Source organism: Anser cygnoides, chromosome 3, assembly GCF_040182565.1.
Source record: "Anser cygnoides isolate HZ-2024a breed goose chromosome 3, Taihu_goose_T2T_genome, whole genome shotgun sequence".
NCBI lineage: Eukaryota > Metazoa > Chordata > Aves > Anseriformes > Anatidae > Anser > Anser cygnoides.
The window spans coordinates 74,289,803-74,314,643 of record NC_089875.1 but is presented as its reverse complement, the minus strand read 5'-3'; the positions used below and the strand labels follow the sequence as shown (position 1 = coordinate 74,314,643).

Below are 24,841 nucleotides of genomic sequence, written 5' to 3'. Positions count from 1 at the left end.
TTCAGCTCCTCGTTTCCACTTTCTTTGGTGCCAGTCATTCCCCATCAGATTTTGAAAACAAGAGGAACAATGGAGTTGCGTGAACTAGTCTAATTCTGGAAGGAATGTGACTGTAAAAAGACATAACACATGCAATTAGGGTAATAAGATTAATAGTAATAATAGCAACAATTCAACGATTTATATATAAACAATGCAAGTGAGGCAAATAGTTGTTCTATCTCATTCCCCACAAAAAAGTCACTAAGTTGCATTTCACAGAATAGATCGTGAAGATGCCTGTAATAAACTGACATGAATGCTAATTACATGGTTAGACGTAATTAATTTAAATTATAATTCTGTTCCTGGAACTCACACTCTGAGTACAAAAATGGAGCTCCTTGGCTTCTCTCCTTTCTGACCAGCTAAAGAAAGGCCAACGATGGCCACTGCTGCGGTGCTCCTCTTACAGTGGTGCCGGGAAGCACGCACTGATCCTCCTGCCTGTTGGCCTGCAGCCTCAGTCTTGAGCATCTGAGTCTGAACAGGGCTGAACATCTTTCAGTGAATATCTTGCTTGCCATCGCCTTTGTCTAAGCTCAGCTTTGCTGGTGGATGTGCGCAGGCACGCAGGTGCTGTCTTCACTTCAGAGAAGCTTGAGGCGCAGACTGAAGCAAAGGTCAAGACCTTTGCTGTGCTTTAACATACCCGGTGTCTGGATGGAGGCAAGAGAATTGGGTCTTGGATGTTGATGGGGTCAGGTATGAAATAGAAAGTTACGTCAATTTTTTTTTTCAGCTAGCAGCAATATTCAGTAGAGTAACAACGTGCTTAAAGTGTTTATTTAGAGCTGTTTCTTTGCTTGATGCTTTTCTGCCTCTGTGCAGTGGTAGTGACAAGAGCATAGGTTTCCCCCAAGCCTTGCTGTCTCCTGCTGTAAGATGTACTGTGTCCAAGATAAATGCCTCTACATCTTGGTTAAACAACAGGGAATTAGTGGAGCTGTACGTGGAGGATGAAAGGCCAAAGGCCATATTTCTACAAGTTTCTCCAGGCTTTGCTTAGACATATATGTCATTTCAACTCTGCCCTAAAATGAGATACATAATTCTCTGCGCTGGTGACAGAGAGTCGAGCTTTGGCGTTACAGCCCGGGAGTAGAGGAACACCAGGAGCACCTCACTGTCCGAGCATCGCAAAGCCCACCTGGCTGCCTCAAGCACAGCCCTTGAATGGAGGAGCAGGGGGCAGTCACTGTGCTGGGGGCTGCTGTGATTTTGGCAGCTCCCAGGTGCACGCAGGAATGCCCTAGCCCCGTCTCTTTTCTTCCCTGTGGACACAATAGCTCCATCTTTGAGGAAAACATGACAGGATCACCTGTGGCAGCAAATATCAATAGGTTTAACTACGCAATGGGTATACTCTTGAGGTGACACCGAATAGTCCATCGGTCAGAGAGGAAACATTAAAGAAGGACAGAGCTGTAAACAAGACTATAGTCTAAGTGTCTGTTGGAAGTGTTGGACAAGTAGGAGTTGTGTAAGAGAGCATGGGAGAGGCTGTGGAAGCCTGTGGAAGCTTTGAGAAGCTGATGGTGCCCCCTGAAATGGTAGGGATGGCACGGATGTGCTGATGCATACCCATGAGGAGACAGCGGTGCTGGGAACGTGCGGGAGTCCAGTGCAACCTCCAGGGATGCTTCTCAAGACAGGAGCTTCAGGCGAGAAGCAGGAAAGAGTAAATCATGATTACAGCGGAGGTGACAAAACAGCAAAAAATGCAGGCCTCTGTAAGAGGCCGGGCAGGTCTGGCTAGGGAGAGAACTAAACAAGCCATTTGAGTCAACGCAGAAGACAAAGAAGATGTTGAATATGTTTCTGCCTGCTCCTTTTTCTAGTGGAAGCATCTTCAGTTTTAAGCCTGCCTTTAAGAGGTAGAATAGCATATATGTATATATATATGTATGTATTAACAATGCACAAAGTTGAAAACAAGACTGTAGTCAGACACTGGGGCTTGAACTAAACTGCTGGGAATGGATAGCAGTGGATTCCTGTCAGCGCAGAAACCTGGCCAAGGATCTACCTCCAGCTGTTCCCCGTGGAAGAAAGTAGTGAGGGGAACTGGGAAGAAAAAGGTATTTTTCAGCAGATTTCATCTTACTGTGTCAGAAAGGAGAAAACTCAGAATGGGACTTTTCAAATCCCAAGGCAAGCCCGGAAGATAAATTATAGTTGCTTGCCTGAAAAGGTCTGTGCGCCCTGAACTTATGGGCTTGAGTAGACAGTTTCCTGTTTTTAGGCATGATATATGTTACTGGAGTCCCTCCGGGTGATAGAGGGTTGCAATAGAAAATGGAAAACACAGGCAAGTTATTTAGAAATAACTTTTTGCCTGTATTTGGAGCAAGCTGAGAGGTGTTTGAGTTATGTCCTGTTTGTCAGTAGGAGTGTAGCATCCTCTGTGCCCATAACTTTAAAGAAAAGTGGAAATCCTGGAAAAGGGGGGGGCTTCCTGATTTGTACTACATCCACCTGTCTTTGAAAGTAAAACTTTGAATAAAGGCCTCAAAAATGGTGGCGGGGAGGGGAGGGAGATGTGCTGTACGTGGTGCTAGAGCCAAAGCCGGCGGTGGTATCGCGGCCTCAGTCCCCGACCTCCAGCTGGGGTGTCTGGAAGGATAATGAATGCTCCTCACCACCAGCCAGGTTTTGCCTTTGTCCTGCTTATAACTGTCACTATCCCACCCTTTATTGCAGCCATTCATCATCGGGAGAAAGGCTGGGAGATGATATTAAGGTTGTAGGAGATGTCATTTGTATCAAAGCTTCCCCTCCTTTCTTTTCACCCTCTCCTTGCCCGTTCTCCTGCATATGCTCCATTCCTGTCAGGTTTTGCCCCCCTCAGCAGACTGGTCATCCCTTCACCCAGCTCGTAAATGATTGCTTTAATAAATATTACGGCCCCCCTCCGTTTTCATGTGTGAATGGCCCAAGTGGCATGTCACTCGTAGCCGAAGCAGGGAGAGATTTCTATTTTCACACTTTAAAAGGCCACAACAAATCCAGAAATAGGTTCCTGCCTGTCTGGCATTGATCACAGCTTAGTGTTTATCACTGTGCAGTAGCTCACAGACGCAGCCGATTGAAGGGAAAGCTTTACCAACCGGATCTGGTCGTTGTTTTTCCTTCCCCGCATTTATTCAAAGCGCTGAACTGTTTATATACCACAAAGATGGGAATTAAGAAAAAGGGTACGTGTAGAATTTGCCAGCTGTTGAAGTCTTATTGTTATCTTCTGTATCGATCAAACCCGTTGTCTCTTAATTGGATATTGACTGTTGTGAGGCAAATAAGGCAAGCTGTCAGAGAGGGGAGGGATGGGGCGCGAGGTTTATCTTAATGCTATGTTGATCATTGCTAGTCTATAAAAGCCAGTGGGAGAGGAGTTCATTAAACCAGCCTGCAATTGCTTTAAAAAAAAATATGCTCTGAGTCAAGATGATTAATCATATATGTGATACCACAATCAGAGAAAATCCGCATTGTTGCTTTGGTATTTACAATGCTGGAGCTTGAAATAAGCAGATGCACTGAAACAAATTCATTAGGGACAGCGATTTGTTTGGTCTGTGAGCCTTAGCTAACCGTAACCAACATTCAAGGATTTTAAAATTTTTTTTTCCCCTGTGTTGTGTTTTGTTTTTCTGCCTCCCTGCATCTCTGGCAGGCTGACTGGAAATGCGTGCTTGCCCTGCGCAGGAGCCTCTCCTCTCCTCTGCGCTTGGGGAATCCTGGTAGGAATGGCAGCGGGGCAAAGGAATACTTGAGCTACCTGACAGTGAACCTCACAAAAGGCTCTGGAAAGTGCTTTTATCCCATAAATTGTAATAAGCCAGGGATGCGAAGAGGGAGGGAAAGCTTGTCGGGAGCGATCGGCTGCGCTGGCGTGAGCTGCCCATTACCAAAATGGAATCTGCTGGGAAGTCTGTAGTATATTTTAATTTCTTTCCTGGCTATATTTTAGTCTGTGTATTGAATAAGTTGCAATAACTGTCAAGCAGAGTCCATTAGTGTCTCCGAATCGGGCCTGCCATGAATCAGAGGGGAGATTAGCAGGATAGGCTCACTTTTATGAAGGTCCCGCGCAGCTGTGACTTGTCGAAGAAACGTTCAAAGGGGCAATAAACTAAGTTCATTTCGAATTATCTCAGTGTGATGCGTTTGTTATCATATTTATTCTTTGACAATTCAGGACTGGTTATTAAAAATTTACGATACGGGCAGAGGTTTGTGCAGTTTGAAAAACGAGCGCTCGCAGCAGCCACCTGAACACACCTCGTATATCACCGTGCTGGCGGCAGGAGGGCAGCGCGGTCCCGGGGAAGCCAGGAAAGCTGCAGAAGCTCCCTGGTTGGTTATTATCCAGGAGAGGAAGGAAAAAGGTGCCTAAGTCTGGAATGTGAAGGGAAGAGAAGGCTTAACGGGGACTTTGAGAGCGGAGGGCAGTTCCTGGCTGGAGTCTGGGCCACCTTCACCTGCTGGGGGGCCGCAGGCGCTGAGCTGCTCGCTCCTTGCACCCCTCGTGGAGCCGTGGTCCAGGGCAGCGGGTTTTCCTTCAGTTGCTCTTTCAGGATAACACTGAAACTGAAACCCATCATCAGTTTTGGCCAAGTGTTTTCTAACTGATAGAAGAAGGAGCTATAAGCGTGCAGCACTGCAAGCTCTATGAGAAGAAAATCCCGATATTTTCCCAGCAGGATGAGCGAGGAGTCCAGCAGGAAATCAGGGTTCTTCTGCAAAGGATACGAAACAAAACTGGGGGAGAAAAAGGTGTACTGAATCCAGAAAGCTGAATCTTTTTTTCTTTTTTTTTTTTTGGTGCAAGTTTTGAGTGACTTTTAAACACAGTAGGATGAAAGTTATGAGTTTAGCAGGCACTGGGGTAGTACTGTTATTAGTATTTCCTTTTGATTCCCTTATAATATTACCTACATTATAATAGAATTTGCAGCTTGCATTTTAAATACAAACTGTGGATAATTTTGTACCATGAAATTGAGTGAAAAATTTAATACATAAATCTGTACCATTCTGAGACATAGACCTTGGAAGAAAAGCATTATTTAAAGAAAGAAAAGATCCATAAATAACTGTTTATCAGATTTGCAGGCACATTTGTTCAGAGTTTTTGGTGTGCTTCAGTTATGCAAGAAAATGAACGTGACATTCTTCAGTTGCTTTGACAAGGATAATTTCAGAAACACTGCCCTATCATTCCACAAATTGGCACCTTCTCCTTCTTTGTCGTAATGCATTTTTCTGGGGCAGCTTTTCTCAGCAAAACTGCCTGTTTCCCAGGAGTTTTCACACCTGTTCAGAAAGGGACAATGAGGAGGAGTGGGATGGATTTAGTTAGAATAGCAGCTTCGACCTGGCGACCATTTATTTTTAAAGTCAGAGAGCATTTCTTATGTCAGCACAGTGGAGGAGGTTGCAGGATATTCGGAGTGATGCATTTTCTCCTGTTTTAATCACACTAGCCAGATCCCTGCCTCCCTCAGTCATTTCCACACCAAACCTTTTCCTAAATGTGTGGATTTAAAAAGCCTTTCTAATCCAGTCTGCCGTCAGTGCTGTTGTGTCCAGCCTTTGCATTTGCTTTTGGTAGTTGCAGAAATTAAATGGCAACTAAAATTTGAACAAAGGCTGGAGTCTGGGTCCAGGTTCATCAACGTCTGTCATGGACATACCACAGGAAAGCACCAGCAACTCTTTCCAAGAGGCAGGCTGGCCAAAGGGTCCCATTTCTTGCTGAGGATGCCTTCAAGGAGTTGAACCCCAGGCTCTGCTCTTGGATGGCCTCTTTGCAGGGACATCTCCCTTCCTTCTCTGCGATGACGCAGCTTCACTTGCTCTGAAGGAGAATCCAGCGTGGTGGAGTCTGTGCCGTAATGTATGGGAGCCAGGAGCAGCTGAGTGCCAGGGAGAGCTTTCGAGGGAGGCTTTGGGCAGATCCCAGCAGCAAAACGGCACAGAGCTGCCTGCAGGCTCAGTCCTGATGCTGATGCTGCTCCTCTTGCCTCTGCTCGCTGGTGACTTCCTCCAGGGTAGGCGAGACCTGGGCTCCCGGCTTAAATAGCGGCGCTGAGGGTGTGGGAGAGGGGCAGCGAAAGAAGCTACCAAAAGCCCTCCTGGTTTTCTTCCGTGCCCTTAATAAAGAAGTTACAAGAGGGCACATTCCCAATTCCTTTTTAACTTTGTAGATCACCTCCAGCAGACAGATTGTCTCGTGGACCACTTCCCCTCCCCTTGGCGATCAAATGACATTCCTGCGGTGGCTACAGCAGTTGCTTACATGGAAAAATAACATTAGGAAAGTATTTAATGTATTTTTAGCTGTCTTTAAATGCATTTTAGCAGCTGGAAACAAGGGGAGCTTGTACCACATGACCTGCGGGCTCTCCATAGACCACCACTGAGTGCTCAGAGAGCCGCTAGCGGCAAGGAGCCCCCGGGCTGGGGGGCAATGAGTAGTGTGGGCACCCTTCGGGCAAAGGAATTACAAACACAGAGGTTAGTGGGCAGAGAGCTGCTCAGAGGGGCAGCAAGCTAATGGACTCTGCTCACTCCAAAGCTCTGCGATTTGGGAAAATCCTGCAGTCCTTGCAAGGAGCAAACCTCCTGTAGAATATTAGCAGGGGCTTCCCCAAGGGAAGGACTCGCTCCCCAGCTGCACAGCACTGGGGTGTCCTCTCCAGGCTGTGCTCCTGGCCAGGCTCCGCTCCTGACCCTGGGCTCCCACCAAGCCCCAGTCCAGGCCAGGGCGAGTACGTTAACATTTCTGGAAAGACTATGCTCAACAGATGGAAGCTGAGTCCTATTTTTACCGTTGCTGGTGCAGTGAATGCAGGGACCATGTCAATTGATTATGTGGGACAGCAGCAGTCCACAGGAACTAGAATTTCAAGGATTAGGGTCTCCCCGAGGATTGCTTCGGCTTGCAGTGAGATGTGTTTGGAGGAGGAGGAATTCCTCGCCCCTCTGGCCAGAGGGATAACCTTTGTGGGGAAAACAGAAACCGGGCTTTCTGCCCCCATCTGAGCCAGCCTCCCAGGACAACAGTGTTAGGGGCGATGTGAACTTCCTGCGCTCATCGCAACGGGATGCAAGCCTTGCAGGAGTTGTCTGCACTTCGGTAGCAGTGGTGTTTTGACTTTCACAGCTTTTTTTGTCCTACCAGAGATGCTCAGCTAATGCCTGCCTCTAATATGTCTGGGGGTGACTGTCACATGATTCACCCATTTTAAAGGACATTTAGGGAAATTAGGTGGCAATTTTATACTGAGTAAGCAGACTAATATTCTGTCACTCTGCATTACTCAATCGGCCGTCGCTCCAAGAAATTAGATGTTAGGTGCTTTCAGTTAAGTGGCATTAAACTTTTGTGGACCGAGCAGTAGGATTTCATGGCAAAAGCATTGTCCCATTTTAGTGAAAGCTTTGCATTAACAAGTTCCATCTTAATAAATTATTCTGTTCAGCCTGCCTCGTGACTTACGCTATCTTAAGATCCTGCCCTTAATATTAAAATGCAAGCACAGATTTCCTTTCTCAGTACTAAGGCTGCGTGAAAAGACACTGAAGCTAAGAAATCCCCTGTCTGCATCAAGATAATTTTTCTCTGAGAAGGAGAAACAAATATCCGTGCTGAAATTGAAGCACTGTGGAGAGGAGGAAATTCTGCTGTAGATTGTTCTTCCTCCTTCTTGTTAAAAAAAGAAATCTCGACTTAATATATAGTCTGTTTCCAAACTACTGGCATCTTTCACAAATATAGGCTGCTTGGCTTAGGAACAGATAGCACAGTTTGTGTAGCCAAAGATAGTTGTCATGATGCACTTATTAATGAGTACACATATCTCTGAACATCAAATGCTGTGCTATTTTCAGAGAGGTCCTTTCAGATCTCTCTCTCTGTTCTTTTCAAAATTATTTTTCCTTACCCTTCCTGCCATCTTCCTTCAAAGCTCAGGGGCAGGAAACAGCAAGAGAAGGGACCTGGGAGAGGAGATGTGCTCATCCATCCTGTTTCCCCAAGTCAGGAGCTACTCCGTGCATGTCATTCCTGACAGATGTTCGCCTAATCTGCTCTTAAAAACCTCTAGTGATGGGCCTTTGACAGCCTCCTTAGGCAATCTACTCCAGCGCTTTGCTGTACCTATCATTAAGAAGGGTTTCCTGATATCTAACCTGCAATTAAAGGCCGTGATTTCCTGTGCTACCCGTCATCACGCTGACCCTGCAGTCAAGCCAGCTCCACCAAGGCGGCTGTAGATCTTCCCTGCCATCAGCACGTCCTGGGTAACGTGCTCTCCTCTGCCAGAAGTCCCTGGCGTGGCGGTGGCCAGGTTTCCCTCTCGGACTCTACCCAGCTGGCCAGCTCAGGCTATCGAAGGGAGAGACTTGGAAGTCCCAGGCGAGACGCTGCCGTACAAAAGTTGCAGCAGTTTTCTGCTGATAAAGCTGAGAGTGCTCACCATGGGCTCCCAGGGCTCAGAATAGGTGCTAAAACCTTTTTTCTCCTGGAACAAAATGTGCTGTGAGAGCAGTCGTACCATACATTGCGTACATGCAATCAATTACATCTAGCGCTTTGGGCATGCATTTTTTGATGAGAGCATTTCTGTAACAATTGAGGAGTTTAAAAGCACTTAAAAAATCACAGAGATGACAGGTTAGGTTTGCTTTTTTCCCCCCAGTTTCTTCCTTTAAAACAATAGCACACAAAATACATCCCACGGCAGTGGGGCATGCTGGAGAAGCTGTAGGTGCCAGCGTGCTGGGAGCACGACAGCGATGCAGGGGGGCTGAGGCAGGTGCTTGCTGGCGTGCAGCAGTGATTGAGGGTGAGCCAGTACAGATACAGGCATATCGCAATATTGCAATGACAAGATAAACTCCGAGCCACTCATAATACACTTCTAACAGCGCTGAACGTTGTGAGAGTATTTCCTTCTACAAATTATTTACAACGGGAAGATGGTGGTGATGAATTCATGTAAGACAACAGGGGAAATAATTCTGACTGCTGAGGACAGGTATTTTTTACCATGGAAAGGAGCTAGCTGAGTATGCTTTTGCTGCCTGAGTAAATGACAGCAGTATGCAGCTAAACTGGTTTGAAGACAAGGAAATTTTGGTGACATCCAGAGTTAAGTGATACGAGGATAGGTAAGCAGGGAGCGTGTTGCTGTCAGCAGAGGTGATCAGCCGTTGTTTAACCAGCAATTTTGGGAAGTGGGTCAAGGTCAGCGGGGCTTTGTCTCTGTATTTTGACACGTGCACCGCAAACACCCTGATATCCATTTCACGTTGTGAGGTGCGTGCGCCGACACGGTGCCCCCCAGACAGGCTGCGACGTGCGGCCCGGCGCGTGCACGGCATCCACCACAGTGCCAAGGTAGGGTTTCGGGAGTCTGGGGGCACCGGCAGCGCTATGGGCCCCGTACAACATCCCTGCCCCATGTAGGGTCCCGCCTGTCCCCCATCACCTGGCCATGTGCAGGTTTTTCTTCCTCCACGAGCGTTTTTGCTGGGCTGGCAGCTGCCTTTCTGTTTGTGCAAGGCATTGCTGAGCCGCTCGTCCCCCCATTGAGTTCTAGCTTGCTTGGAAGGGCTTCAGCGAGCCGGCCATGTTCTTTCACTCAGGAGAAAAAAGGACAAAGTTTGTGTGCGAAATGAGCTTTTTTATTATTTTTTATTATTATTTTTTATGAAGCACTTTCGGATTTGGACTCGGTATTCCACGCGGTATGGGAGGTAGCTTTATCGCGTGGGAAAGGTCTCGGTTTCAAGCTAACAATTAGAAGAATACATTTCAGCCTTTGTCGATAGAAAAGTGATTTCAGGTGCTCGGGAACGCTCTGCCTCTTCTTTGTGGTTCGAAGGAAAAAATTGTAAACATTTTCCACCCTGCAGCCATTGAGGCAGTGAAAGACAAAACCCACAAGCTGCTCTGATACATACATAACAAGCTACTTCTCAGCTGCCCGCTTCTTGTAATAATACACAGGTGTAGACGCCACTTGAAATACACTTTTGGAGAAGCTTGGCGCTTTTAAAAATTGCATTATCTCCAGCGTGCAGTTTGTTAACTCCGCAGGACGGCCAAGCAGAGGCCCGAGGCACGGTTGGTGTAGTCGATGAGGTTGAAGGGCGTCACGTTTTCCCGAACACCCCCAGTGCCGCCAGCCCGCTGCTCCCCTTCCCCAGCCCTCCTCTAGAGGAGAGGCAGGAGCCTCTCTGGAGGCAAACAAGCCGCGCAGCGCGCGAGGTGCAAATATCTTTCACAAATGCCAACGCTAAAAACGTCCCCGCGCCGGGAGTGTGACACACGGCGAGAGGCGGCAGCTCGCGCCGCACGAGGCGGGGACGGTTCGGCAGCGCTGGCACCGCTGAGGTGCCGCGCTCCGGCCCCGCGGCCTACCCGGCGGTCCCCACACGCCACCCTCACCACAGGGCCTACCCAGTGCCCCCCGCCATGTCCCCTCCTTGTCACCCCCTCTCCCAGCCCCGCTTCCAGCCCTCCACCCTCCCCCCCCCCCAGCTCATCGGGGCTTATTTAAATAAATAGGCTGGCGGGGAGCCAGGATCTCATCATTTTAATGCAGTGTAAAACGGAATGTGCATAATTATATGCGAGCCATATGCGAGGGAGACAGCTCAGCTGCGAATTTCGGGAGGCTGCGAGAGGGAGAGAGCGAACAGCCAGGGATCAGATGAGACGGAGCGGAACAGAGTGCAAGTGTCACCCAAATGAACAGTGTAATGAGCACGCTGCCGACACTCCTCCTCTCACCCACGTCTCCCTTTCGCTTCAGCCCGAAACCGGAGAGCGCCGTAGACAAGGAGGCAAATGCTATCTGCAAGCAGTGTTGCTAATGGGCTCTGTTAATGTCTCCCATTTAAACTTCGGCTTTCTTAATTAACACTGCAGCTCCAAATAACCAGGAACTTTTAATGCATCTTCGTAATTAAATATTTTTACCGCCTTTGATTGAAGGATCGCTGTTCTTGCTAGATGATTGCTCCTTTCAGGACTTTGCTTAAGCACGGGGGGGGAGTCCATTTATCCACAATAGTGTTACATGTAAATTACAAAGTATGAAAACTTATTTATTTTTTTTGGCCTTGATGTTAAACTGAAAATACATTATCTAGGGATTGCTTACGCATGTCAAAAAGTTTAAACGAGTACGTATGTAATGTAATCCTGAAAAATGCAATGAAGTATATTGAAACCCTGAAGTTACTCACGGTTTCCAGCTCACATATTTCATTTGGGGTTTGTCTTTTGTTGTTCTAATTATTACACTGCAATGAATTTGCATGTTCAACTTACGCTGTGTAAGAAAGCAGCACCCCAAGTTCTCATATCTAAAAGGGGTACTGCGTATTTAAGCAAACTTTTTAATAATGTTGTATTTGGGGATTCCCGTCTGTTTTAATGATCTGAGCTGTTATGCTTTTAGCTATTTTTTTTTCCTTCCATTATTTGTAAGTCCCTAAATAGGCCATTATATTTCCCTTCAGGCTAGAGATGAAGATGGACATGCTGAAAATTTTCCCCAGCAGCACTATGCTAAGGAAACTCCAAGACTTGCCTTCAAGAATAACTGCGAACTACTTGTAAGAATAACATACTTACAACAAGTCTAGATTGTTACTTTAGCACAGTGAAAACCGTTTTTTTTTCTGAAAGGCTTTTGTTCATTATGACATACATTATGAAATATTACAGTTTTTTTTCTTTTTATTCTTTTTTTTCTTTTTTTCCTGTTTAGCATTGTAATGCTAGTTCTGGTATCCGTGAACAATTTTAAGATCTCAAATTGCTTGAAAATCTCGTGTATTTGATGACAGAACGTGAGCGGCCTTGTGGCACTGCCTGGCTCGGCATGGTGCATGGGGGCAAGCTGGGTCGGGGGTGGTTGGCCAAGCTGGGAGAGCCTCCGAGGACCCCCAGACCTCAGGAAAGCCTCCGAGGTCCCCCAGACCCTCCAGACCCCTCGCCCCCATCTGCCCCCATCTACCTCCCAGCTCTGCATCGCCTCGGGCGCCTGTGGCTGTGCAGGGCTGGCAGGCAGCGCTCCCGTAGGGCTCAGCTCTTCCTCCACCTCCCAGCCCTCTCCTCGCCTCTCTTTTGCTGCGGGGAAAGAGCGAAAGCCAGGAAAGCACTGACAGGGAGCCTGGAGTGTTTACGAGCCGAAGGAGAGCCGATATCAGCTGCGAAAGGATCTCTGTTCCAAGGCAGGGTTAATTCGCTGTTCATTTTAGCATTTGCAGCTAGGCAAGATTAAAAGCAAGCAGGAATGCCTATTATATTTCTATTAAATGAATCTGTTGGGACCTAATGTTCTTGATTAGCTTGCGAAAATGAGTGCTCCACGATGAGTTTTTCTGTTTACCTAAAGTAAACAGAGAATGAATTGTAATATATTTAAAAGAGATTCACACACTGCGCTTGAAAATGGAGTCTTAGATGAAGCGGTAGGTCTCTCCCTCACACTCGCCTTTCTTCTTGGCCGCACCTAAGTAAAATGTGTCATTTGGCTAACTGGAAATATTTGCAGAGAACTGTAACGCTGGGTTAGATTTGGGAACAACCCACAGCGCCTTTTTTCTAATTATAATGCACGGGAGGGGGGTGGCGGCAGCAGAGCAAGCTGCGCTCCCACCGCACCGAAACCCGTGCACGCCTCCCCTGCAGCAAACACGGGACCAAACGCCAGCCTTGGCCCCCCAGGTGGGGTGTCCAGGGGAGCTGAGCCCCTCAGCTGGCATGACCCAGCACAGGAACCAGCCCCAAGATTGCTGTGGTTCATGAGAGATGCCCAGACTCTGCCGTCCCTTTGAGAAGGGCTTGGCACTTGTGCTGGGGGACCATAGGCTGATGTACTCCCCAGAGCATCCCCGGTGCTAGGCCAGCCCCTGCTGGGTCATGACAGAGCTTTCAGGATGTTTAGAGCCACCTGTGTCACTCAGAAGGGTCAGCGGGTTCCCAGCATAGTTCCCCAGACAAAAAGAGCTTTGAACCTTACGACCCGATCTTGCTTCCTCTTGAATCCTTCGCGAAGTTCCTGTTGGTTTCAGGGGCAGCAGGGTTGTGTCCTAAGGTGAGGAAATGAGACAAACACAAAAAGGGATTCCCCGCTGTAGTCACAATTACTGTGCCAAGTAAGTGGAGCGGTTTCTTCAAGGCCTTGCTTAATTACTGTGCCCCAGCTCAGGCCAGGTCTGAGGAACCATCGCAGCCCACCACGTGCCCCTGAAGTCAGCAGGGCTTCTCGGTGTTGCAGGAGTTCAGGGCTAGGGTCGTGAGATAACAAAATGGCATGTATACAAAATAAGAAATGTATTATTTTGACTGAAAATCTGCTTTATCTTTAGTGCAAGCTATCAAAGAACCAATTAACCCCCCTTGTACTATTAAAATCAAGCATTCTTTCGGTGCCCAGTTAATTACTCCTCTATCAGTATGCATGTAAGTTACTGCATTGTTATAGCGCTTCTGTGCCTGGCAGAAGCTCAAATCATCCAAGTTAGTCTTTCATGTGCTTTTTTGGACAAGTTTCAGTTCTTGTTTGAGGAAGTAATAAAAGCAATTTGTCATAGCTCTATTTTTCCTATGCTATTGGAAACAAAATTGGCAGGGATGTAACCTGTACTCAATTCGCATGCGGGGAGAAAAAATAGACAAATGATGAGTATATACCTCTGCTATCTTTAAAGGTGTATTTTATGAATTTTCAGAGAATATACAATGCTGGGCTGTGATGATGGCTTTGGTGGGGGGGATCTGGTGTTATTATTTGTTGAAGATGCTCCATATTTTGCAGAGAGGTAGTGGTTTTCCTTCTGTATTTGCACTTTTCTGGAAACAATGCTATATTAAAATGTGCTTGAGAGTCAGATGAATTGCACAGGAACTGGCCAGTAAGACGGTATCTTTCTCCTGAAGGCTAGTCAGTATTCCTGTGTTTTTACTAGCAACTATCTCTTCAGGTGGGGAGAGGGAAAAAATACGAAGGAAAGGAGTAGGGACAGCTGCTTCCTCTAGAAAATATTTTTCCAGTGCTAATACCTTACCCAGGCTCTACCAGTGCCAGTCAGATGCTGACTTCTTGCTGTTTGAGGAGCGAATAGCTGAGATTTTTAAAGGAAAGAGAAACTGAAACTTGTTTGTGCTTTTGAGAACTGGGAAATCCTTGGAGTTTTCTTAGTGCAGCTGAGAGCAAGTGCTGTGATAGCCTGTCAGGTGAGCTGGGAAGCCGAGGCTCAAAAGTGCTTTCTTTGCTTTAGGGTTCAGCTGCCATTTTCCGGCAAGGCTTGCTCCAGCGAGCGCGGGCTGGGGAGATGCTTGCGCTCCGGGGGCGCTGCCAGGCGGGGTGCAGGGGCTGGGCGCTGATGGCTCTGCACGCGAGGAGCCGCGCTACACGGGCTGCATGCTAATAGCCTGGGTCACGGGCACCAGCGAGAGCTTTAACTCCTCAGTACTTGGAGGGATTTGAAAGCACAGCAGCCCACGGTGTTGCAGGTTGTGTGCTTTCTTCGTTGCTCGTACTTCAAAGAAGGAGGTGCTTTGGCTAGAGAGGTGCTGCTCAGCTATGTGGGTTTTTTTTGAGAGAGATAGATGTGAAATAGGAAGAAGAACAAGTTACAATTTGGGCAAAATAACCCCCTGAGTGCTTACGGTGGTTGTGTGCATTAAGAAAAGCAGAGACAATTAAAGATCTTGGTTGGCATAGAAAGCCATTATGCAGTTATGGGATTAGGCGAGGGTATTCATGCCCCGTGTTAAATCCAGATATGCTCTGTGTCACGCTGTGTGTTGTAGAGCACGGAAGGCAAAAGCGGATGAGATGCTCCAGTCATTGAGGACATAAAATTTTCCCTGTGAGCTTTTCAGCAGCTTTGAGGATCTCGTTTTCTTAAGGTTAGCTACCCATGATAAATACTGGGAACTGCATAATATAAAATTTCTTTTTAAAGAGCCGGGCCAGCATGCTGTTCTGGCCAGCCAGCCACCCTACTGCCATCGGCACTGCCTCAGTATTTTAATTTCTTATTCCACGAGTGGCTGGAAGCTTTCCTTTTAGGCTGGAAGCTTTCCTTTTAGGCCCATCTCTTTGCTTCCGTGCGGCAGAGGCAGAATTCAGTCCTCTGGAAGCTGATTGTAAAAGAGCAGTACAGTCCAGCACATAGTGGATACGGGCAGAGAGATGGGATTAGCTGCTGAGAAAGGGCAGGCTGGGATGAAAAGGCCACTGAAAAGACCGCAGCCCCAGCCCCAGCCAGCTGAAATTCCTCAGCCATTGCCTAGAGAAAGGGAAAATCCATCTGGCACCTACCCAGGTTAGTCAGGGTAGGAAGAGCCATGCTTGGGTGCCTTTTAACAAAAGTGGGAAAGAAAAAAACCAACGGCTCGTCCTTCCCCCCTCCTGGCTGCCCAGAATATTGAGTCAAGGTTTCAGAGCGGCGCGCTGCTGTATGAGCACAGGAGGGCCTGATGGGTTAAGGAAATTAAACGCCAGGTTGCTTTCCAGATCATTTGTTTATGGAGATGATCCGAGTACCACCCACCACTCTGGGATTAGATGTAAAGCAAGCGAATAACAAAACAAAATATAAACACCCTGAAAAAAAATGCATTTCCAGTCCCACACCCAGCCGCGATCCGTGGTTTTGCTGCAGTAAAACCGTGGTCTTTTTCTCTTTGAAATCAAAAAGTGTGTTCCTAGCAGTTCTACTCGGGGAGGATAAATTTGTGACTCCAGCGTGCGATGAATTAGGAGATAGTCTTGGTGTTTGGAGGCCGTTGTGTAAAAGACACAAAATGAAACGCTTGTTATTGGATTTAACGCAAACTCACCCACAGCCAGCGATCTTTAATCACTAACAAAGAGAGGGAGAGAGAGCTCTGAAAAGACATCCAGCACAAATACGAGCAAAACCCGAGATGCAGGCCCTACGAGCAAACCCTACAAGCAGATGCTCGAGGCGTGTGGCTGCTGCTGCACTAGAGGCAGGGTCAGGAAGCATGGCACACACGTGGGACCCACGAGGGTGCGACCAGGTCGACTTCAGGTACACCGTGCTCGAGCAGGGAGATGCTTTAATACTTAGCAGGCTGGTTTAGGAAAGCACGGAGGGTGTTTGTGACTGGATGAGTCCGGTGTTTTTTGTAGTCCTAGCCAAGGTAAATGTAAACGCGCGCATCAGTGTTCTCTGGAGGCCACGAGGGTTTTGGTTTTAGAAAGCAGGGTTTGGATTCTCCTTTTTGAAGGTACCTGGCCTATCTGCTGCTTGCTGGCAAGCAAAACTGCTACCAGACGTTGCTTCAGCACTGAAGGGAACTGCCCGTCAGTGCGCTTACAGTCACAGTGCCCTCACAGGAGGACCGGATTAGGGGGCAACAGTTCTGCTCATCCCCTCGCTTTCCTTTCCCCCCTTTTTTGTTGCCCATGCTGCCCCCTTATTTTAACGGAGAGCAGAGCAAAAGCAGAGCCTACCTGGTGTAGCTCTCCCTTCTGCTTTCAGGTTCAAGCCAGCAGAGGGAGAGGGAGAGCACCTCCTCGGCCTTGTCTCCTCAGCCTCATCCAAGGCTGGGACACCAGGGCTTTCTGCCCGCAGCCCCGTGGCTCACAGGGCCGTAGGGACACCTCCAGCCTTCAGGGCATGACCCCACTTTGGACATTTTTCAGCCGCCGATGGAGAGCCCTCCGTTGGCTTCAGGGCCCTTGGAGCAGGCCCGGGGAGCTGCCAGCACTGCAGTCGTGGCTCTGGAACAAAAATGCCGAGAAAAGGAATTGTAGCAGAGAATTGGTGCTGATGTTCTTAAAACCTCAATAGTGTTGGCCACACGAAATTCAGCCTTTCTTGTGACTGAAATAACAGCGAGGCTTAGGTCAGGCTGTAGCCTCATCGCCTGTAGCATTTCATTTTCAAAAGCTAAATTGCTCGTGAGTTATAGGAGAACATTTGAAGAAAGAGCGTCCCCAAAACCCCACCAAAAGTGTAGATGATGGCCCCGTGCTTTGTAGGCCCTGGGGAGCTGGAGGAGGTTGCCATCTTTTCTTCGCTCATGCCGTGTTTAGGACTCTGCCCATGTCTGGTCCAAAGCCCTGTGAAATCAATAGGATCCCTTCCCTAAACTCGCAGCGGGCTCTGGATCACACCCTGTGTTCTGTAGATGCGGGAAGCCAAACGACTCCTCAGAGGTGCCTTCCCCCTCTGTGACCAAAAAGTGCTGGAGGCCTGCAAACAGATCATTGGAAGCGTAGCAAACATGGTCTTTGTTAATAATATCTAAGCTGAAGGCTGTGGTCAGAGACCATGGGCAGCAACCTGCAGAAAATACACCCCTGCCAGACAGAGTAGCAAGCCCAACGTAGCAGCTTTTGTAGAAACGAGACCCACACCTCATTTCTTTGGGGCTGGGGGTCGGCGAGGGCGGCCGCTGTCCACAGCACCAGGCAAGGATGTGACACATTAGGATGTGACACTTGGCACGAGGTGAGCACAAGCTTTTCTTTCCTCAGAAGGAGGCAGTTTTCTAGTTTTTGACATTAGCGTTATTATTTCAAAAAAAAAAAAAAGAAGAAACACTCATTTGTTAAAAAGGAAAATAATTAAAATCCCATTACTGCTCCAGTTCTGTCATCTTCCTTCCCAGAACCAGCATTAAATATTTTATTAATAAATGTGCAATTATTGGTGACCTCTGAATAATTTCTCCACCCTTAATTTCTCCTCGCTGCAGTGCTGTGTTTTATTGCTCTATTTTTACTTTTCGCTTTACTCTTTGCTTTCCTCATTTGATGTGTTCACTGAAGTTATAATTTTCATATTAAACATGTTCTCATTGAAAAACTGCTTTTTCAAAAATGATTTTAAAGGAATGCCAATCTTTTTATTGGCTGGGAATTTAAACAATTAAGAAGTTAAGAAACTGTTAGCTGAAAATGCATTTTAGTGGGCTGTTTTTTTAAATAATGATTGCAATAAATTTAAAGGTAAAAATGCGTGAAAAAAAATAATTTAGTTCTCCTCCCACCCAAACCTCTATAAAGCTGGAAAAAAAACACACAGGTTTGTATCTCTTGGAAAGAAAACGAGTTGTGAATCGTAGCCTTGCTTTATGAAACTGGCATTCATAACCGATTTAAATAAAATTCAGACAGTTTTTATAGAATGTTAAAGAATAAAGATTTGCCTTGTTCCAAAAGGAAGTGAAGTGCGGTGAAATAAGATTCATCACATTTCCTTCCTCCCAAATTGGAAATAAAATTCCCACAGTTGCCCCCCCAGAGCTATAAATATTTTCCTTTTTGGGGTATGTGCAGAAGGGGCAGACGACTCCACAGAGGAGATGTCATGGGGCACCCCGGGAGCCCTGCACACCTCTGTACCTGGAGCACCAGGGTCAGTCCTGAGAACTGGCTCCTGGTCCTGGTCCTTGCTGCACCTCTACCTCAATCATGCAGGGGTTCAATGAGAATGGGGTTTGTAAGGTCCGAGAAGATGCTACATGGGCCGGGGGAGTGTCTGTCAAGCTGCGGTTGGCTTATGCCTCATATTGCTGAATACGTTGCCCTCCACGTTAAAAAGGACAAGAGTTTGAAGAGATATTGCTTTGCCATCCTTCAGATAAAGAGAGCCAACTTTAAGACAGCAGGGTTTTGACAATCAGGAGCCGACGCTCTTTTTAGTTCTCAGAATTAAGGCCCAGCCTGTGGCAAGCCCCTGTCTTTGGGAACCCTTAGGACCGTGCAGGGCTTCCAGGAGTGATGCCCCAACAGGGCAGGTTAACTTCACACAGCTACCTGAAGGCACTCCGAGGAAAGCCTGTCTGCAAGGAGTGTCCTCTCTGTAGCAGGGTGCCGTTTTTACATCTGTGACATGTATTGTGGTACATCAGTGACATGTATTTATTGTGTCGCTTCCAGGGTGGGGGGAAAAAAATCCCAAAATATAAATCCTGCATTTTATTACGGAAGTTAATACCAATAATTACTTAAAATTTAATGAATTTCAGTTCTCACTTAATTGCTTTTGAGTAGTTCACTTAACTTATTAAAAAGAAGCAAGGACATACTCATTTAATGAGCAGCAGAAGCCTTGGCCTAGCATCTGCCTACATTCTCTTTTCAATTAATCAATTATAGTCCAATGGTGTGTAATTACACATTAAGAAAGTTATTGGATATCTCAGCATGGCTGTCCCAGGGGGCTCATGAATACACTAATATAACACACCTGTAATGACCTGTTCTCAGATCTGCAAATTGCTCCCATTTCTCTCTCTCTCTCTCATTGCTAAATGAAGATGAGAGCAATTACCATTAACTTTTTGAGTCACATCTAGTCAATGAGAGAGAGAGAAAAAAAAAAAAAAAGAGCCCTACCAGCATTCATAATAAATCTGCCTTTTGGTGCCGGGTGCTGCAGCAGCACCAGGCATCGCGCCGCTCTGGGGGTACCGGGGTGGCCAGGACCGAGCACGCCCCTGTAGGTGGGAGGAACAGGCAAAATGCGTCTGGTCACATCCAGGAATAATTCACCCGGCGTGCTTCGGCTCGGGGCAGACTCCGGAGCTGATCCCTATGCAGAGGCTCTAAGTCCAAGCATAGCAACTAAGCCATGTTGCTGTTGTGCCCGGGTTTTTTTCGAGCGCTCGAAAGAACAAAATTTACTATGTAGTGGCACAAAGGCTGTGCTTGTGCGAGGGGATACGCTCGCCGATGCTCCCTTATTAATGCATAACAAATGAAACCGAGGAGAGGCTCTTAATCTGCATAATGAAGTCTGACAGATTCTAAATTGGTGATTGAGTCAACTGAAGGGCCCAAAAACACTCCGTGGAAGCGAGCTTTTGATGGCTCCATAAGTCAAATAGGGGGTGATATCTGTCAACATTTTTATAAATGTTGTCTTGCACAGCGTGATTTCGATGCGCTGCTGTCGCTCTCTCTGAGAAGCAGTGTCTGTTTCCCTACACGAAGCGTTCTTGTTAGTGCTTTCATTTCTAGATGGGGATCTTTCAGGTGGGTGTACATGCAGGTTAACACACAGGAGTATCGTGAGCACAGCTGTTCCTGGCACACAGGGTCCGTTTTGCTCGTAGCAATCTGAATTCAGATGATTTCAGTGCTGCACGCCTTGCACCACACTAGTATTTGCAACTGCAGTGAAACCTTCATCATGCTGGAGGTTGCGTCCCTCTGTGAGGATGGTGTGCCTTGCTGTAGGTATCCCACAGGGTGACGCTGCAATTCAGGTGGTCAGACGTGGCTCTCAGGTGCACTGATAGCTGAGGCAACGGGTATTTCACTCTGGTTCCCACCCGTGACCCGTGTATTCCCAGTCCCGCAGCACCCTCTGGCTTAGGACACGCTTTGGTTCACGTCCCTACCTGTAGCAGCATCTCAGGGTTCAACATCAGGGCCAAGCTCTCTGTTCAGGTCCCGCTGACAGTAGATGGAAGGAGGCAAGCACCTCCAGAGCGTGAGTTCCTCAGAACAATCAGGCGCGGATCTAGGATTGGTTACAGCATCTCTAGAGGTGCCTGCATCTGCCCATTAACTAGATAAATACTTTCCATGTGACACCAGCATTTTCAGCAGCTGTAATTGTCAGTTGAGCGGTGTGTTTCTGCATCTGTACAACTCCAAGCTTGCTCATAGAGCCATTCTGTTCAAGCAGAGGACTCTCTTGTAGGCTTAAAGTTATGTCTGCTAACTTTAGGTTGAGGTGTCTACAGCTTTGGATTGAGGATGCTGTTATTTAATTACTTTTACATGCAATTGGAGATGGAGATTAAAACGTTAGAAGTGCAAAGCGATATCTATTATTTAAAGTTGTGTGATACTCTGAATAGCTAGCAGCAGCACCCTTGCTGTTTGCAGAGAGGTTCATTTATTATGAATTGCTAGCCGACATAATGGTGCAAAGCTGGTTCCCCGCTTTACCTTGAGGTGTTTAAAAACAATTTGCCTGCACAGGCAGTGCACAGGAGCTGAAGCAGGCAGTGTAGATCCCACAAAGTGATCAAACTGTGCATGTGTACAATGTTCTCAAATTCTGCTCAATGCACAGCTTTGTTTATACTTGGGACCCAAATTAAATTCTGTGCTTGGGTTGCTTTTTCTTTCTTTTTCTTTTTTTGATCTGTGCATGAACGATCAATTAAAAATGTTTTAAACAGAGAAAGGAACCCGATTATATTATAGAGCTTTAATACACAGTACAATATTCTGTTGCGCAGGCTAGTTAAATATGGGTCCTCAAAAAGCTGTCAATTGGCCCTTAAGTTGTTTAGATTTTGCACGTCTGATGGGGAGGAGGGTGGTATTTCATTCAGCAGCAAAAATTCATTTCTATTTGTATTCCCCGCAAGAGGCTGTAACTCTTTGCATGTCACGTTCCTAATTGAGCAATAAACTCTGCATTGTACTAATACTTTTTATTATGAGGAATAAACACGCTTCTTCTAGACAGGCAGAAAAATAATTGACCACCTGTGCCCAGTCCTGAATGAACACTACTGCACATGCCACTGAAATTAATGTCAAGATGGGGAAACAGTCGTTTTCTGAGGTTTCTTTTTTTTTTTTCCTTCCACCACGGAGCTCGCACACCCGCTACGTGTCCACATTGTACCAGGGTGGATTCCCAGCCGCCGGGGGAGTCACTGCCCCTCTCTGTGCCTTTGGGGTCCCAGCAGCAGCTTCCCTTGTTAAATGTATTAAATAGCGGGGGCAGATTCTGGTTTGAGCCTGGGATGCCTTTACATCCCCCCTGTCGATAGGAAGAAGTCTGAAAAGGTGGTAATGGCATTTGATGTACTCCCAGGGTGCCTTTCCGCTGCTGGAGTGGTGTAAAGGGGTCTCCAGTTGAGGAGAATCTGGCCCAAACGCGGGTCTGTGCGGTGCTGGAAGATAGTGTCAGGGCATGGTGCTGCTTGGTCGTCCTGCAGCCGGCCCGGCACCGAGTGTAAGGGGTGAGGGATGCTTGAAGCTGAAATATTAGAGAGCTAATAGACTGAGGACAGAGGAAAGGCAAATGCTTCTCTTGTCGGTTATTCTTCACTTTCTGTTAATAAATCTCACCTCTCAGCTCAGTCAGCAGGTATTTGGGAGCCAACGGGGAGGCAGCGAGCACAGAGCAGGCAGGCAGTGCCCCAGGTGTGCTCGCACGGCTGGATGGCTCTGCCCGGGGAGGAGCCGCCTGCGCGGCGGGTGCACGCACGCTGTCGCAGGGACAGGCTTTGTGCAGGCTCTGGAAAACATCTCCAGCTTCATCGTGTGCGTATTTCGGTTCTTTTCCGAGAGATTGCAGGAGGCTGAGCTGTGCAAATGTTTTTCTCCCCAGAGGGTTTGCGCAGTGCATTGCCACTGGGCGCTGCGCTGTCATCCTCCTCATCCACCGTGCCGAGCTCACTTAATGAGGGATATGTAGCTGATGTGTTTGCACAGGCCAGGAGCCCAGCTTTTTGTCTCGTTTTTCCTCCAGCCACAAACCGGGGCTGAAAGCTGAGGCCTGGGTGAGTGCCAGCTGTCCAGAGGTCGCCCCAGATTAGCTGTGGTCAGCCAAGGGAGATAACCAGAGGGCCTGGCTGACCGCACGGCCCCCACATAAAGGGGGACATTTCTCTGCCTTTGTTACCAAAATCCTTCCCTGGGACCTAGCCGAAACGTCAGCTGCCTGAAGTAACCGTGATCTCTGCTGGAGAGCTGCCCTTTATTTTCCGAGCCTCCCTTCTGTGTCAGGGTGCCCGCACATCGCTGCCACGCTGCACCGCCACAGCCGCGTCCTGGTGGGCAAAGCCCTGGTCCTGCACCAAAACCCTGAAGAGAGAGAGAAGAGAAACCCAGGGAGAGAGAGAGAAAAGGGCACGGGCTTTTGGTGAGGACAGGGAAGTGACTTCAGGTTGCTGCGACGCCACGCGAGTGTTGGATGCCTTCCTGAGCACAGCGTACCCAGGAGGGGGAGGAAAACATAGCGGGTAGAGAGGGGTGGGGGAACAAACACCTCCTGCAGATGTGGCATCCGAAAAGATCCCCAGACAGCGCGACTATTTTTAGCAAAAGTGCAAACAGTGATAGATGCCACGGGGCTGCTGTCACTAAAATTTGGCTATGAGCAGCACATTCATATTTAAACAAGTCAGCTTTGCAGATCGAAACGAGCAAACGCTGCCTCTCTGCTCGCTTGCTTGGGCAGAAGCCATCGGCTTCGCTCCTTATCCCTTCACATCGGGGTCGTGGCGATGGATCGACTGCCTCTCCAGCTTGTCCGCGAGGCCACGAAATGCTTGTGTCCTGCACGCTGCGATAGGCTGCTCTCGTGCGACGGTGGAAATAGGGATCTGGGCCTGCCCTTGCAGAGGTAACATCTTGTGCACAACGCTGCCATTCCTGTAAGCTCGCTTGGCACAGTTTGTGCAGCCGAGCATAGCCACCGTGAAACCTAACCCTGAGACGCCCATGAATAAAATCACACAGAATCAGGAGAGCTGTGAGCATCAGAGAAGCCTTTGAACACAGGGGGCAAACCGGCAAGGATGGAGCTCCTGCAGCTTCTCTCCTGCTTACCGTGGGCTTGTGTCACCTCTGGTGAAAGGCCTCCGGCTTACACCAGCATTGTATTTGGCCAATTATCTTATTTAGGTATCTCGCAGATATCTAGGTCTTGAAAAGGTCAGCAGCAGAACACGGCTGGGCAGCAGCTTTTTTGAAGCTATAGGACTGGAAGCTTTGCTTCTAGCATCATTAGAAAATAATTGCCTGTGAATGTCCAGGGATTTGAATCTACATGTGGAAGCTCTGGAAAGGAGGGCAGGAGGGTTTAAAACGTTATTGAAACAGCTGCTGCTAACACCGCGCCTGCTGCAGCCGCTGAGCAGCCAGAGCAGAGCACGGCTGCTGCCTCTCACCTGCCCCAGTGCCTCGGTGCCAGCAGCTCGTCCCCCTGCGCTTGTCCCCAGCGTGAGCACACTCCTCCATCTAGAATTCATCCTTTTTTATTTTTCTTGCCCTTTATTTATTTCTTTATTTTTGTTTTCTGCTCCTTGCAACATTTTCCTTCGGTCTCTCTTCCCCTTCTGAATGTTTTCCTCCATTACCAGCTCCCTTTCTCTCAGTTTAGCTATCTTCTTCCCCATGTCCACGACAAACTACGTCACAGATTTTTGATGTCCCCAGTTCCTGTGCTCTTTGGCTCCTCGGTTCTGCTAGCTGTAGAAAGTCCCCTTCCCTAAATGCTCTAAAGCCCAGCTATTACTAAATGGGGTTCTTAGCATCGAAGAGAGACCAGGCTGTTGTCTCCTGCTATGCACAGCTTGATTTCTCGATACATCCAAACTGTGAGGCTTGTGACTGAGCACAAACCATGAGTTTATTACCAGGAAGGTGGCCGTAATGCCCAGTGTTAGGCCAGCCCTTAATGAGCTCTGTTGCAGCTATCGCCTGTCACTCCGGCCAAGTCCCCTCATCTCTCTTTGTCTCTGCTCCGTGCTCATACAATGGAGATACTTGCACATCTGAAGCTGATACAGAGTCGTGACGATAAATTCCTCCTGCCTGCTTTGCCCTCATCTCGTCCCTTTTGCCCACACCGTTGTCGGCTGGGGTAAGACGCCTCCAGCTCAGAATAGCCCTGCCCAGGACAAAGCCTGTGCTGGACACGGGGTAAAGGATCTGTGAGAGTGTCATCCCTGCCAAGTCGTGCTAATAGCACTTTATTTCTCAGATACCTCCTTCTGAACACTAGCGTCATTTAATTATTGTAATGTTGC

At 47.8% G+C, this 24,841-nt stretch overlaps 1 protein-coding gene across 2 annotated transcripts in view; it reads left to right on the top strand.

Moving 5' to 3' along the window:
* The window catches only part of SOBP (sine oculis binding protein homolog), a 109,980-nt gene that overhangs the window by 49,357 nt on the left and 35,782 nt on the right, over positions 1-24,841 (top strand). The window contains exon 5 of one of the 2 annotated variants that reach the window (XM_066994443.1): positions 11,578-11,673. The exons of the other annotated variant lie outside the window; for it this stretch is intronic. Within the exon in view, the coding sequence (XP_066850544.1) occupies positions 11,578-11,673 (96 nt within the window). The remainder of the gene's footprint in view (positions 1-11,577; positions 11,674-24,841) is intronic. 2 annotated transcript variants of the gene reach the window in all.